Here is a 16,362-nt window from a genome sequence, read left to right as displayed (position 1 = left end):
CTTGAGCAAATATTGATCCTCTCTTACAGGGGCTCTAACCTTTCTACCTCCTTAATGTTATAATACATATTCAAGTTACCTACTTTTATAGGGTGTGCATCACTGTGAGGTGCAAAGAATTTCCTGTTCTGGACTGGTTTTTTTTGGCTCTTTTATCCTTGTAGTTAGAGTCACATGAACCTTTAGCATCTAAACCCTCCAGTGTTGCAGAAAGGTATTTCATGGAGGTTCCCTTGTGCTTTATCCTCTCACAGAGCCACCCATAACAGTGCCCACCTCCCTCAGGAGTCCCACGAAAGCTCCTACAGCAGGTCCTGAGGATGGGACTACAACGAGCGCAAACAGCCTCACCATTAGCACTCCAGTGACTGTTTCTACAATGGCATCAAAGCCACCTACAACCACAGCTACCAGGATCTCCCCCAACACCACTGCTGTCAGCCTCAATACCTCCACCCTGGGGACAACTGTGCCCGTGCCTCCAGCAACCTCCCTGCTACCCAGCGTGACGCCGTCTGCTCCACGCACTGCTCTCCCTACCACAGAAGCGGAGACGACAGAGAGGAATTTCAGTGCAACGATGACAACGCAAGAGACCTCTTCCGCTGCCCACAATGGTAGGCATCTACTTCACCTCTTCTTCCCCGGGCCACCCCACCTCTGGGTTGGTTTCTTTTCTCTTCTTTTGTTTTGCTGAACAAAAGGGAATGAGAAGACACTTCAGGGCAAATTCCACCGTGATATGAAATAATATAAGTCCCTGAAGTGACTAGATCAGAAGAGATTTATCCTACTGAAGGTTTGGGCTACTTGCCAAGTTGCTGGGGCACCAGAAAACCTAGGATCTGATTCCACTTTTGTCACAGATGAGTTTCATAACTTTTTGTGGTTTCCGGAGTGTGAAATGGGGCTAGTGCTGCACAACTCCCAGGTGCTGGCTGAAAAGTTGATCCGTAACGGGTCTGTGTAGGCAACAGCAATAAATCACTCCGCTGTCATTCGTATTGCCACTCAGCTGCAGAGCTTCAGTTAGCCAGAGTGTTTCTGCATTTATTTGTATTTTGGTAGCCACTGTGGGCTCAAGCCATGCTTTTTGGCACTGTACAAGCATACACACAGCAAGGCAGTCCCTGTCCCAAAGATTTAAGGCTTAGACTAGAGGTGGCCGGTCAGAGGTGAGATCTAGCTCCTGGGGAAAGCTGATAAGTTGGCTCATTATCCAAAATTAGCCAACCTGGGGATGAAGGATGATGTGGTAGGATGGCACTGGCCCAACTGGTAGGGTAATTTCTATGTTCCACCCAATGGTTGCTAAACTGCTTGCAGACACAAGCCATACATGATCTGATAAACTATATGAAGATGCTCTCTCCACTGACATAAACACCAGGAGCAACGTGCTGAGATGTTATTGAGCAGAATTTTCCATGTGCTGAATTTCTCAGTCTTGCATTTGCTGGCACATCCAATGATGGGATGGATGCCCCATTTCTAGAAGGTTGGAGGGGGCCTTGAGCAACCTGATCTCGTTAAAGATGTTCCTGTCCACGGCAGGGGTGTTGGACTAGATGATCTTTGAAGTCCCTTCCAACCCAAACCATTCTGTGATTCTATGCTTACATTATCATTTTTTTCCCCATTACTTGGGCTATTTTAATCTTTGAAAGGTCTGAATGAGCAAGAGTTGTCTCTGTTGCCATCCTGCTGTCATTCCCCTCTTGGCACATCATCAAAGTGGCCCCTAAGAATGTAGAGTTTGGCTGCTCAGTGTAGGTTAAGAGCAAAAATCAAGCAAAAAGAGGCTGAGGTGACCAGAAGTCTTAGCTCATCTGTGATTCTTCTGCCGTGGTTTGCCCATTGCTACATCGTTTGAGACTCAGCTTTGACACTACGTGCCTCTTGGGTTGCAATGGTTACATAGCAGTGCCTGCTAAAGGTCATAGTGAAAGCCTTGGCAGTGCAGGATTTAGTGGAAAAACACGATGGGTAACTTGGTGGCGGGGTAGAAAAGACTGAAAGAAGTTAATACTGGACTTAATGCAGGGAGATGTCAAGTGTACATTCCCTAAGAATAAATTTCTCCAGGGATATTGGATGTTGGGTGTCTAAACCCCTCTTTACGTCAGTGAGATGTGTGTGCCCTCTTCCTCTGGGCATCTTTGGAAACCGCAGCCTGTGAAGCTGCAGTGAAGTTGTCTTTGCTACCAGCACAGGAAAGGATGTGGCTGAAGGAAGTTTACAACCCAACTTTCTCAGTGTCCTGGCATCCTTGAGCTCATCCAGCTTCTTTTCAAACACAAAACCACAAGGCTTTTTTGCAGAGTGAAGGGGTCCAGAGTAATTTTAGATACATGCATGGTGCAAGTTTAGAATAAACGTAGCCTTCAAATGGGAGTGATGGAGGCAAAAGCCTTAAGTATGGCTAAGATCGGGATTTTGTAATACAGTGTCTGATAGCAGGGGACTGAATTTATAATTTTTGTGTCTTTGCTACTTTTTTTATGACTTGGGTTACTGTTTTTGGTGAACTCCCTTGGTGTATGCTATGGCACGTCGGCCATTGCACCGTCAAGGCCAGATGTGGCTTCTCATTTGATGTCAGTCATGAGAACAAATGACAAAAGCTGATTCTTTCTTTATTTCAAGTAATTTGTCAAGGAGCAAAATTAGTTTTAGGGCTGCCCTTGCCATTAATCTTAATAGGAAATTTGGATATCAGTCATGAAATAATTAAGTGGTGCTCAGGAGAGGGACAGGGGCAGAAGGTGCCACATGAATTATATGTTGTACAGGCAATTCCTGCTTCTCCAAACCTACCAAGGTTATCCTCAACCCTGTGCTGCAGCTCATAAAACAGGGGTGTGGGGTGCCTATGCCAGCAGCATTCCAGCAGGAGAGCTGGTCTGTGTTCTCAGCAACATAGGTATGTTCTGGTTTCCTCTAGATGAGACATCCAAAACAGTAGGTAGAGGCTTTCCTTGGATGCTCATCATCCCCATCCCTGAGCCCAACTGCTCTTAGTTGAACTCTTGGCTCAGCCACTCTTTTAAAATTATGCACGACTGTGCTAATGAATTACACCAGTGACTTGCTGGTTATAGGGTTAAACAGACCGTGTTATTGATTAAGAGCAGTAAATTGTGTTGATCAGTGTTATAGCTCGGATTCAGCTCCCTGCTCTGCTGACAAAAAATTGGGGCGTGTTTCCTTTTTCCTTGTTACTAAGTGAAGGCTGAAATTTGTTTTAGCATCGTGGCTTTGTAGCTGGTGTTTTAAAAGAAAAAATTACAAGAAGATGATGAGAGTTACTAAATTTATTACTGTCGTGGTCTTTGATCCTTCCTGACTTATTAAAATGTATATTTCTTTGTTGCTAAGAGACTTTTATTTTCTTTTTCTGCAGGTAACTCTGACAGAAGAGGTAAGAATTAAATATTTCATTGCTCTTTAGTCAAGCACTCAGTAAAAACATTTCCAAACGTATTCTGCTGTTAGGTAGCTCTCCTTATAACAGACTTCAAGAATTGCTTTTACAAAGCCTATCAGGCTCTTTAGAAGAGCTGGTGACACACTGATATCTTAATTTGTATTCGGCTCCTCTTTTTATAAATAAACGATCCTGTACCAATTTGTACATGTCCTGTTAGATACAAAGAGTTCCTGCTACGTGCTCTGAAAATATCAGCACTACAGTCCCTAGAGATGACCAAAGTCTAAGAAGCCATTCAGGAAATTTCCTTCTTTTTTGCTTATGAATTGTCTTTATTGACTGTGACTTACCCTATTTGATCTGAACCCATTCTGCAAATGATGTGAATAATTGTTATTCTCTTTAATTCTGTTGGCAGGCAGTAGCACAAATCCATTTCTTGTAATATAATAGCACTCAGGAGCATTTTTCCATCTCTTAGTTCTGAGAACTGGCATCACTAGCAGAATATTTGCAATTACTCATTGCTTTAGCAGTATAGGAGTGGGTAGAGTAGAGGTACAGCCAGTCTGGTTGCTACCTATAGAAACAAGCATCCTATTTCTGTTTTCATCATTGCTCTGATGGGTGTTTCAGCTTTGTAAACTCCATGGCAATCTGCTTTGCACTGCTTGGTGTGCCAAACCCACACCGTACTGCTATAGAGGAAAAGACAGATGCTCTGTGGTAGTTACTGTCAGTACACATTTGCACAGAGGAAATAAAAGGGATGCAAGTCCAAGGGAATTAATTTAAAATAATGGTTAAGGTGTTGTAGAAGTATTCTGCATATTTCCCTTATATCTGACATAGCTTAGCTGTTGGTTTGTGCTATTTCTGCCATTGTCCATCCCTGCTCCTGCACAGAAACAAAATATGGGGAAAAATCTGACTTCCAAATAATATTAATATTGCAAATATTGCAAATATTAATATTACTGTTAATCAAGTAATTAATATTTTTCAAGTTCTGTGACTCAGAAGATTTTTCTGGGGGATATTTGCAATGATATTGCAAAATTAAAAGCTTTCCTAACAAAATGTTGGTTGAAGGTTATTTTGAAGATGAGGAGCAGAAAACTACTTTTTATCCAAATTAGTGAAAATCTTCTGCCTCTTATTGCTAGTGTTTGTAGTACCATGTGAAACCGCCCACCATGGTGTATCTCAACCACCAAGTACACTTTGACAACTGATTATTTACCACTCTTGCAGGAAACAAGTAGCCCTTTTATTTCCATCCCTCTCCCAAATTGGCGTTGGCAGAAGACATCTCTGCAAGCTTTGGGGCTGTTGGGTGATGGAGCTGCCCGTGCTGGAGTGTTGGTTCTGAGCAGGGCAGCGTGGAAGCATGTTTGCAGGTGGCTCTGCTTGCCCTGGTCTTCTGATTTGGCATCAGAAGGGGATTTTTCCTGAAGTCAGACTGATGGAAATTAGTGGTTTGCCTTTCCCAGCAGCACCCAGCTCTCACAGCATCTGCAAGTCCTTCCCCATCCCCTTTTAGCGACTGTGGCCTTTTAGGGCATCCGTAAGCTCTTTTTGTGCTACAGCTGCTAACAAGACAGTTTAATCCTTCAGAAGCCTGGAAGGGAGAGGCTAACTCAAGCGTCCTTGGCAGGGTCACTAAAAAGTCTTGCCTGCTTTCCCCAGGGGGAAGAGGCAGTAAAGCTGCACAAATATTTATGACTTTACCTGTTCAAGGGGTGATTCCATACTCCAGGCTCAAGCTCCACATCTGAGACAGCTGTGGGGATGTATCAGCAAGACAGATCCCTTCCCAAAGGAGCAGTGTGGATGAGAAATGCCCTGCCGCCTTCTGCTCTGGGTCTAGAGTTGGTATGATGGATAAAGTGGTCATTTCAGTAAGCAGAAATCCCTGGTCCTTGGCTGAAGAGACACTAATGCCTCCTGGTGTGCCACCTCCTGAAGGTGTCATCCAATGGCTGCACCATAGAATCACAGAATGTTTTTTATTGGAAGGCACCTTCAAAGATCATCTAGTCCAACCCCCTTGCCATGGGTAGGGACATCTTCAACTAGATCAGGTTGCTCAAAGCCCTGTCCAACCTGACCTTGAATGTTTCAGGGATGGGGCATCTACCACCTCTCTGGGCAACCTGTCGCACTGTTTCATCACCCTCATTGTAAAAAAATTTCTTCCTTATGTCCAGTCTGAATCTACTACCTTTCAGTTTAAAACCCTTACCCCTTGTCGTGTCACAAGAGGCCCTGCTAAAAAGCCTGTCCCCATCTTTGTTTTAAACCCCCTTGAAGTATTGAAAGGCAGCGATAAGGTCTCCCTGGAGCCTTCTCTTCTCCAGGTTGAACAGCCCCAACTCTCTCAGCCTGTCCTTGTAGGAGAGGTGCTCCAGCTCTCTGATCATTTTTATGGCCCTCCTCTGGACCCACTCCAACAGGTCTGTGTCCTTATGTTGGGTGTCCCAGAGCTGCACGCAGTACTCCAGGTGGGGTCTCACCAGAGCGGAGCAGAGGGGCAGAATCACCTCCCTCCACCTGCTGGCCATGCTTCTTTTGATGCAGCCCAGGTTATGGTTGGCCTTCTGGGCTGTGAGCACACATTGCCGACTCATGTCCAATTTTTCACCTACAAGGATCCCAATTCCTTTTCAGCAGGGCTGTTCTCAATCCCTTCATCCCCTGGTCTGTACTGATGCTGGGGATTCCCCCAACCCAAGGTGCAGGACCTTGCACTTGGCCTTGTTGGACTTCATGAGGTTCACATGGGCACAGAAAGGGCCATGCCTGCCTTCCAGAAAGGCATCCAGGTATGGTTTGATGAAAGATGGCACAAACCCTCTCCTGTTCCCCTATGGATGGGTTGAACCAATGCATCCATATCCCACCAGGATGAACAGAAAGCAGCAGAGACACCTGGAGCTTAGGAGGATCCTCTGGCTTTGAAGCATTGCTCTGCTCGTTGCATACGTCTCCTAAAGCTCCTCACTACCATAGTAGCTCCTTGTAGGAGATAGGGCCGGAGAACCCTCTGCTGAGTGGCATACAATGACAGTCCGGCCTTGTCCCAAGCAAAGAATGTGCATGTGTGCAACATGGTCCTGAAGGAGTAATTTAAGGTGTTTTGTGAATACACTCACTGGTTTATCCCGAGGTGCAATGTCTGGTGTGGCAGGCATTGACAGCAATGAGCAAGGAGGGCTGCTCAGCCCTGTCCGTCTGCTGGGCAGCTGCGCTCGGGTTTGCATGATGTATAGGGGACAGCCTATGGACTGCTGTATAGCACCTCTACCTACATTTGGAGACATGACCTTGAGCATCAGAAGATGGTTTGCTGGTTCATCCAAGATTTAAGCATCCCACTGCCTTCCATGCTGTGGACCGATCTGAGTGCTTCAGCACTGCAGGTCTGTGGAAGCAGAGGGTTGAGTCCTTTTCCCATCTCCAAGCGAACTGCAAGCGTGAAACCCCTAAGGCTGTCATGGGATGGGAGCTGGGGAGAATTGGCACCGCTCACCAGGGCAGGCTGGGGAAGGAGGGACCAGTTGGGGACCCTCCAGCTTGTTTCCTGCCTGGGCTTTGCTGGGTGGGCTGGGCAGCACGCCGGCAGTTAGCGGCCACAGTGGAAAAGCTCTAACTCATCCAGCCAGATGTGTCGAAAGAACGGCTGCAAAAAAAAGAAAACAACCCCCCAGGCTCCCTGCATCCTGCTGCCAGAGGCACCCCTGCCGAAACCTCTGCCCATAAATCACGTTTCCTGCCAACTGGTGCTGCCGCAGCGGCCCCTCCCTGGCTCTAGCCAAGGCAGGAGAAATGGTCCAACAATGCATAGTGGGGACATAGTGCTGCAGGCTTTGTCACCTTCCCCTCCTCCAGCCAGGATGGTGATGATGGTTACAGTTGGAGGTCTCAATGAGAAGCACGTTAGAGGAAAGGCAAGGGCTCGCTGTGGTTGGACTAAGGTGGTCTGTGGTTGTTTTACCTTCCTGGTCTTGCTTTTGGAAAGCCTCACGGTGGGTAATGCTAAAGGCTCAAGCAGCTACCAAGCGTGCAGGAGGCAGAAATGCCTCCCAATAAATTCCTTAGCTTTTTGCTACTTGACTGGGGGAGATGCTGGCACACGAGGACAGTAGATGGAAGGAACAAAGACATACAAGACTTGGAGGATTTCATGTTTTTTGCTATACCAGGTCATTGACTTCAAATAATTACACAAAAATCACAACTTTTGGTCGGAATAGCATTTGTAGACCTCACAACCACAGAGGGACAAATGCAGAAATATAACCAGAGTGCCCCTTGGTAGCTCAGTAGTCAGAGATGGACAAAATAAATCCCATGTAAGAAAATCTGCTAGCTGAAATTGCTGAGACACGTGAAGCAGGAATCTGCCCTGACAGGGAAATATATACACAGAAGGTGGAAAGGGAGGTCATGCCCTGCAGTCTCTGGGGACCGAGGCCTGTAGGCACGGTGCAGTGGCCCGTGCAGATTGAGCAAGCTGATGGAAAATGAAAATATCCCCAGCTGGCATCGCTGGCATCCACATTTATCTGAAAAATTGCCCTTCGGGGCCATTTTCCTATCTGGTTAGTGTTGCTTGGCTTCCAACCCCATCTGGGTAATTTGCTTGCACCGACCACTGTTTCACTGACCTCCAGGCCAAGTTACAAATAGCTTATTTTAAAAAAAAGCTGTTGTGGGTCCCAGAGGATGGTAACGTTTCAGAGATGGCTAATCTAAGTGTGTTTGTAAGGGAATTGTGCGGTGCCTGCCCTTGAGAAGCATCTGCAAGGGGGCAAGAAACGAAGCAAGCAAAATTAGTTCATACTTGGTGGCCTTGTGGTGCAGAGTGTGCACGATGGGTTGTCTAACAGCACCTCCTCTCTAAACTCAGTATTTACAGGAAGGAAAGAATGGGCGTTGGACTGGATGATTTTTGGAGGTTCCTTCCAATCCAAACTATTCTATGATTCTATGAAAGAAGTCCCAGCAGGAGCCACCTCTCTGTGATGAGCCTGGCAGATGATAAGTAGCTCAGTAGCCCTGAACCTCTCCAGCAAAACTCAACCTTAAGGCATTCAGAGCCCAGGTGCAGCGTGAAGCATTGCCCTCTTGTCCTATTTGGCAAAGAAATGGAGGCAAAATCATGACCATTTTACAAATACAGTATCTGTGGGATCTTACAAAGGCCACAGTTTTCACCTATTTTAATATAAGGTTCCTTGTCATGTTATACCAAACTCATGGACCTGTTAGAAACTTCTCATATGGATCCTTACATCTCCTTACAAGTCAGAAGACTTTGTGGATCCCCAGGTGTCAAAGCAAACTTCTACCAGTGGCTGGTGAGCCACCATGGGCATGTTCAATTGTGCAGAAACCCTCTCACAACTTTCTCAATCGCTGTTTTCATCTGCAGGGTCACAATTTCACAGTGAACAACTCTTAGAGAAGATTGAGGTGCTTTGAATAGTGGTTACAGGTTTTAATCTGTCCTCAGAGTATCTGAGATAGGTGCTTGCTCAGGTCATGCATCCCTCTTCACTGTCAGACTGGATAAACGAAACCTTATTGTGTGGTGGTGGTTATTATTATTATTAGTAGTAGTAGTACTGTTGTTGTTGGTATCATTATTACTATTATTTTGCAAGCAGAAATTCTAGAGCTCTGCCCTGTTACATGGTGGCGCTGGATGTCTTTCAATGTTGATAACCACATCTTTCTTTTTCTCTTGCAGATGAGACTCCAATTATAGCTGTGATGGTGGCCCTGTCTTCCCTTCTAGTCATAGTATTTATTATTATTGTGCTGTATATGTTAAGGTAAGAGATGCTTTAACACTGACTTGCCTTGTTTGACAGAAATTAATAACTGAATGAACAGGAATAAGCCTTTTGTGCTGTTTCCTAAGCTAAAGGCTGACACAGGCAGTGTTTTAAAGAGAAATCTGTAAGGATAATGAAAATAATGTTTGTGGTTATCTAGTAAATGATGCTTATTCCTTTCTCTATAAAGCTGATCCTCACGTGGGGTAATGCCTATTGTGTTACTGAAAATGTCATATTTAGTGGGATAGATTAAACTGAAGTCCTGTTAGTGCAGCTAAAAAGCGGTAAGGTTTACTTGCAAGGAGAGTGTGGATTGAGTAATCCCGGGAAGCTGAACACAGCTCTTGAGCAGGAAAGTCCTTTGCATGTATAACCAGGGGCATTATTCCTGGATTCCCATCTTGATATCGCATGTGATCCAGCATCTGGAGCCAAGCTCAGCCTTGGGTACCAAACCCGCATGTTGTGCCTGTGCGTCTTGTACTGCAAGGCAGCATATGACCAGATCTTGTTAGGAGTGTTATGTGGTTCTGTAGCTGGAACTATAACATAACAAAGCCTTTTTAGGTCCATTTTTAAAACATCCAAGTATCTGGGCTGCTCAAATGTAGCATTCTTAGCTCCTGAGTGCGTATCTGCTCAGCTAGAAGAGAGCGTTTATTCACCTGCAGTAAACATTTTAATTTACTCAACAATTTGGTGAATGAATAAGTAAGAAAAAAAAGAAGAAAAAGCTCTTTCCTTAGCAGTGGAAAAATTCACTTCGTCTCCTGGCTCTGGGCCTGCCCTCACAGCGCTGAACCTGATGGAGGGTTTTGCCTCAGGAGTTCAGCAGCAGCAGCAGAGTTTGAGTCCTCCCCACCTGGCTTCCAGTCCTTAGAAAAAGGGTTTCTGTTCGCTGCCACCTGCCCGGTGATTCAGCAAAACCCTTAACTTCAGGCGGACAGAGCACAAGGATCTGCTTCAAGTTAAAAGCGCATGGAGAAGGGCTTTACTGCAGAAGGACGGATCAACCTGGGGTTTATGTGCTTTGCTGACTCAGCCTGTGGAGCAGGAACTCCTTGGGATGCCCTTCGTAAAAGCAGCCTTAAAGCTTCTCCTCCTGGCTTTCACAGAATCACAGAATATTTTTGGTTGGATGGGACCTTTGAGATCATCGAGTCCAACCAACAAAAAAACCAAAACAAAACAAAAAAACCAAACCAAACCAAAACAAAACAAAACCAAAAAATCCCAGAACACCAAAACCAAACCAAAACAAACACCCACAACCACACCCCACCCCACCCACAAACAGACACAAACCAACAATCTCGGGCACTAGAACATGCCCTGAAGTGCCATGTCTACACGTTTCTTAAATACCTCCAGGGATGGCGACTCCACCACCTCCCTGGGCAGGCTGTTCCAGTGCCTGACCACTCTCACAGTAAAATAATTCTTCCTAATATCTAATCTAAACCTCCCCTGCTGCAACTTCAGACCATTTCCTCTGGTCCTGTCATTATTCCCTTGGGAGAAGAGTCCAACACCCACCTCTCTACAACCTCCTTTCAGGTAGTTGTAGAGGGCAATGAGGTCCCCCCTCAGCCTCCTCTTCTCCAAACTAAACATGCCCAGTTCCCTCAGCCTCTCCTCATAGGACTTGTTCTCTAGACCCCTCACCAGCTTGGTGGCTCTCCTCTGGACACGCTCCAGCAGCTCAATGTTCTTCCTGTAGTGAGGGGCCCAGAACTGAACACAGTACTCGAGGTGAGGCCTCACAAGGGCCGAGTACAGAGGCACGATCACTTCCCTACTCTTGCTGGCCACGCTATTCCTGATACAGGCCAGGATGCCATTGGCCTTCTTGGCCACCTGGGCACACTGCTGGCTCATGTTAAGCCAGCTGTCCACCAATACCCCCAGGTCCTTTTCTGCTGGGCAGCTTTCCAGCCACTCTTCCCCAAGCCTGTAGCGTTGCCTGGGGTTGTTGTGACCGAAATGCAGGACCTGGCACTTGGCCTTATTAAACCTCATCCCATTGGCCTTGGCCCATTGATCCAACCTGTCCAGGTCCCTCTGTAGAGCCTGCCGACCCTCAAGCAGGTCAACACTCCCACCTAGCTTGGTGTCATCTGCAAACTTACTGAGGGTGCACTCAATCCCCTTATCCAGATCATCAATAAAGATATTAAACAAGACTGGCCCCAAAACTGAGCCCTGAGAGACACCACTGGTGACCGGCCACCAACTGGATTTCACCCCATTAATTACAACTCTCTGGGCATGGCCATCCAGCCAGTTTTTTACCCAGTGAAGAGTACACTTGTCTATGCCATGATTCGCCAGCTTCTCCAGGAGAACTCTGTGGGAGACGGTGTCAAAGGCCTTACCAAAGTCCAGGTAGACAACGTCCACAGCCTTCCCCGCATTGAGAAGGCGGGTCACATGGTCATAGAAAGAGATCAAGTTGGTTAAGCAGGACCTCCCTTTCATAAACCCGTGCTGGCTGGCCCTGATCCCTTGGCTGCCCTGCACTTGCCGTGAGAGCTCACTCAAGATGATCCTCTCCATGATCTTTCCCGGTACCGAGGTCAGACTGACAGGCCTATAGTTCCCCGGATCATTCTTCCGGCCCTTTTTGTAGATGGGCGTCACATTGGCCACCCTCCAGTCATCTGGTACCTCTCCTGTTGACCAGGATTGTTGATAGATAACGGAGAGAGGCTTGGTGAGCTCTCCCGCCAGCTCTCTCAGTACCCTTGGGTGAATCCCATCCGGCCCCATGGACTTACGCGTGTCCAGGTGCATAAGCAAATCATTAACTACTTCCTCCTGGATTACGGGGGGGTTGTTCTGCTCTCCATCCTTATCTTCCAGCCCAGGAGGCTGTACACCCTGGGGGTAGCTGGTCTGACTGTTGAAGACAGAGGCAAAGAAGGTATTAAGTATCTCAGCCTCGTCCTCTTCTCCTCGTCCTTGGTCGCAATGTTTCCCCCTGCATCCAGTAAGGGATGGAGATTCTTCCTGACTCTCTTTTTGTTGACATATTTATAAAAACTTTTTTTATTGTTTTGTTGTTGTTGTTTCAACTTGCTCTGGTCTCCTGCAGCCTTTCCAGATGTGGTCAGTTAAAAGTTACACCCCTAGGCAGGAGTTTAGAGGTCCTGTAGCCTCTTGGACCCATCAGCTAGTTCATCAAGCCACAAGAAAGTGAGGAAAGCCCTTTGTGGCAGCGTCTCTCATCCAGAAGGTAACCTGGGCTTCTTGGTGGGTATCTGCTGATGTTCTCCACTCCCTTGTCTTTGATAGGTTCAAGAAATACAAGCAAGCAGGGAGTCACTCCAACTCCTTTCGATTGTCCAACGGCCGGACGGATGATGCAGGTGAGGCCCGTGTTGGTGTCACACATGGAGCAAAATGCATCTTGCAGAAGGAATAAGCTTTTTTCAGATCAAAACAGGTCAATGCAAACTTTCAGAATAACAACAGAATATTTTAAATGGTTTTTTTTTCCGTCACTTGCAATCAGCCAAAGTGAAATAACCAGCAATTCTCCTAAAAATTGTAAAAAATGTCATATGCCTTGAAGTGGCAAAAGCAGGTTTGGTTTAGCCCTCCGGGGTGACTCGCTGGGAAGTGCAGAGCTACCCAGGTTGGTCTGCTAACCATTCTGCCTGTCCCATTCCTTCCAACATGGCAATGAGACACGTGCAACTTGGGCATGTGGCCAGCATCACACCCAGTGTCATCTTTCACTGGCCAGCTTGAATGGAAATGGGAACAGGCTTGCCGGATGCTGGTTTGCAGAAGTGGTTTGCTGGAAATGTATAAAAAGGAAAATGAAGATTGTGTTCTCTTTAAGTATGGTCTAAGAGGAAGGGCATGTGAAGGCGGTCCTGAGTGTATATTTATTATTATTCCTGGTGGGAGTAATATAAATACTATACACCAGAATAAATGTAACTACAGCAGAATAATATAAATATACATCAGAAGACAGACCTCTCTAAAAGTCCAGGGAAGCCCGTGGATGCAGCACTGTCACAGTCTGAGCCCAATGCAATGACAGTACCTGAGGACTCAGGGGGCTGGATGCCACGGCTTTGTTATCCCACCTCATATTTTTGTAATATTTTTGTAAGAAAGTATTTCTTCATCTACATTTTTATTTGTTTCTTGTTCTGAACTTCCTCTGTTTCCCTTGATTTTGGCAAACCTTTATACAATGAAAATTTATTTCCCAACTTTCATACCAGTGACAAAATGTTTGCCCTCAAGTGGCTAATATTAAAATGTACGATCACTTCTAAGACCAAACTACTCATGATCCTCTTGAATTTTCACAATATCTCTTTGACTCAAATAAGAACCTTTTTTGAAAAAAACGTATCTTTAGGGAATATTTAAATATCCTTCTACCTTTTCAAAGTAGGATGACGGCTGATTAAAACTCTCATTCAAATCTTCATGCTAACTGTGGGCGCTGAACTAACATTTCTGAGAGAAAGCAGGGAATACATTGTTTTTTCTTTATAAAAACCTTTTTGGACCTCTTACAAATGCATAAATGCGATTTTAATGTCTTATGTAAGCCTGCGGAAATATGTAAACTCTTCTGTCCCTGAGCTTGTCTCATTTTCTGGCTTTGAGCCAGGGCTGCCCAGTGAGGGTCTGAAGTTGGGCATCTCTGTCCATATGTAAGCACCAAAGTAAGAGTTGAAGAGGAACCACCACTTCTTAAACTCGGTTCAGATCCCTTTTTTGAGCTCCCTGCACATAAACCAAACACCTTCGGAGCAAGCACTAACTTAAAATCAGCACCTTTTTTTTTTAACGTTGGCAGCTAAGACCTTCCCTACCCGAGTTTTACATTGCTATAAGTGAAGGTGTCAACTTCATAAACTGTCAGTTGTGTTGGTATAACCCTTGTGTGGCCTTTCTTGGCTTCGCTGAGGACACAAGCAGCAGCTACCTTTGCTGGTTCCACCTGGGAGTTATGTCATGGTCATGGTGCGAAACTTTCCTTGTGAGTGAGGCTGAAGTCCAAATTCAAAGTGAGGTGGTCTTCATCCCCCAGTATTGATGACTTAGAAACATAGAATCATTTAGCTTGGAAAAAACCCTTAAGATATCTAGTCCAACCATTAACCTAATACTCCCAAGCCCACCACTAAACCGTGGCCCGAAGCACCACATCTACGTATCTTATAAATACTTTCCAGGGATGGTGACTCAACTACTTCCCAGGGCAGCCTGTTCCAGTGGTTGATAACCCTTTTGGTGAAGAAATTTTTCCAAATATCGAATCCAAACCTCCCCTGGCGCAGCTTGAGGCCATTTCCTTTCGTCCTATCGCTTGTTAATTAGGAAAAGAGACTGACCCCCATCTTGCTACAACCTCCTTTCAGGTAGTTGTGGAGAGCCGTAAAGTCTCCTCTCAGCCTCCTTTTCTCCAGGTTAAACAACCCCAGTTCCCTCAACCACTCCTCATAAGACTTGTGCTCTAGACCCTTCACCAGCTTTGTTGCCCTTTTTTGGACACGCTCCAGCACCTCAGTGACTTTCTTGTAGTGAGGGGCCCAAAACTGAACACAGCAAAATGCAGCCTCACCAGTGCCAAATACAGGGAGGACAATCACTTCCCTGCTCCAGCTGGCCATGCTATTTCTGATACAAGCCAGGATGCTATTGGCCTTCTTGGCCAGCTGGGCACACTGCCAGCTCATACTCAGCAGACTCTTGACCAACACCCCCAGGTCCTTTCCTGCTGGGCAGCTTTCCAGCCACTCTTCCCCAAGCCTTCAGTGTTGCATGGGGTTGTTATACTTGGTCCTTGTTGTTCAGTCCTGCCTCTACAACAGTGTAACATTCAGCCACAGGGTGCTGAAACAGTTTCATGTTATCACAGCATCCCAAAATTTTTATGCACTCTCCCTAGGAAGAGCAAAAGGCCAGACAGTGTTCAAGGCCAGGTTGGATGGGACTTTGAGCAACCTGGTCTAATGGAAGATGTCCCTACCTATGGCAAGGGGGTTGGAAGTAGATGATCTTTAACGTTGCTTCCAGCCCAAACCATTCTATGATTCTATCTATGAAAATATGGGATAGTGAGGATGTGAGGTGTCCCTAAAAGCCCAAGGTGTGTGAGGTCCCTGTGCCCACCTGGGCATGGATGAGTGCTGGGCACAAGGAGTGGCTGGGTGGGCACTTCTGATGTATGGGTGTCGTTGCAGAGCCTCAGAGCATGCCACTGCTTGCCCGCTCCCCCAGCACCAACCGTAAATACCCACCTCTACCCGTTGATAAGCTGGAAGAGGAGATCAACCGCCGGATGGCAGATGACAACAAGCTCTTTCGGGAGGAGTTCAACGTGAGTCACTTTGCTTCTTCCACTTAAATCCCTCAGGCTGCTCTTGGTGTCTGGCTTACAATGCTCAATGGGGAAAAATCTGGTCTCACTTCATAGAGCAGGGACAAAACAGCTGGTACATGAGAGAGGAGCTGCAGTGTGCAGTGGTACCCAGTTTAGGGATGGCACATCAACCCAGGGGGTAATTGAGTCAAGACCTTATCTAAGAGCTTCACGGAGGGAATGATGGTCTGCCCAGTCCTCATGGATTTCTCAAAGGAATGCAAGGTGGGAGGACTGATTCTGGTCCTAAATCTGCTGTGATGGTGGGCAAGTCTCTAACCCTTCACATTCATTACAGAAAGCAGAGGTTTGTTGGCAAGCAGCGCTACAGGGACCTAACACAGGGTTACGTTTTCTGGGTTCTGGAGGTGTCCCGGATGCCTTGGGGTCTTCAGAGCTTCCCTGCCTGCTGCTTTCTTCCCAGACACTGCCTCCCTCTTCCCAATCCTCATGGCTACAAGGGAAACATTGCCAAAATGAATGGCACGTCGAGGTGTGACATGTCATTGTCTTAGATCCACAAACAGCCAAAACAAGGGCTCTGACAGAGAAATAGAAATGACCCCATCTATTTCAATGAGCTGTTAACCCTGAAACAGAATGATGGCAGTTTATAGGACACCAGTTGGCCTTCAGCTGCAAGTCATAATTCCAGTATTGTGCTTATCCCGTGATGCCAGAGCATCTCT

General features: G+C 46.3%; 1 protein-coding gene across 1 annotated transcript in view; it reads left to right on the top strand.

The window, feature by feature from the left end:
• The window catches only part of PTPRA (protein tyrosine phosphatase receptor type A), a 74,117-nt gene that overhangs the window by 39,963 nt on the left and 17,792 nt on the right, over positions 1 to 16,362 (top strand). The window contains exons 3-7 of the mRNA XM_074147610.1: positions 255 to 617; positions 3,404 to 3,421; positions 9,186 to 9,270; positions 12,571 to 12,644; positions 15,495 to 15,631. Coding sequence (XP_074003711.1) covers positions 255 to 617; positions 3,404 to 3,421; positions 9,186 to 9,270; positions 12,571 to 12,644; positions 15,495 to 15,631 — 677 coding nt within the window. The remainder of the gene's footprint in view (positions 1 to 254; positions 618 to 3,403; positions 3,422 to 9,185; positions 9,271 to 12,570; positions 12,645 to 15,494; positions 15,632 to 16,362) is intronic.

The sequence above is a fragment of the Numenius arquata genome, chromosome 5 (genome assembly GCF_964106895.1).
Source record: "Numenius arquata chromosome 5, bNumArq3.hap1.1, whole genome shotgun sequence".
Taxonomy (NCBI): Eukaryota; Metazoa; Chordata; class Aves; order Charadriiformes; family Scolopacidae; genus Numenius; species Numenius arquata.
The sequence above is the reverse complement of the archived record's forward strand: the minus strand, read 5'-3'. Positions and strand labels throughout refer to the sequence as shown.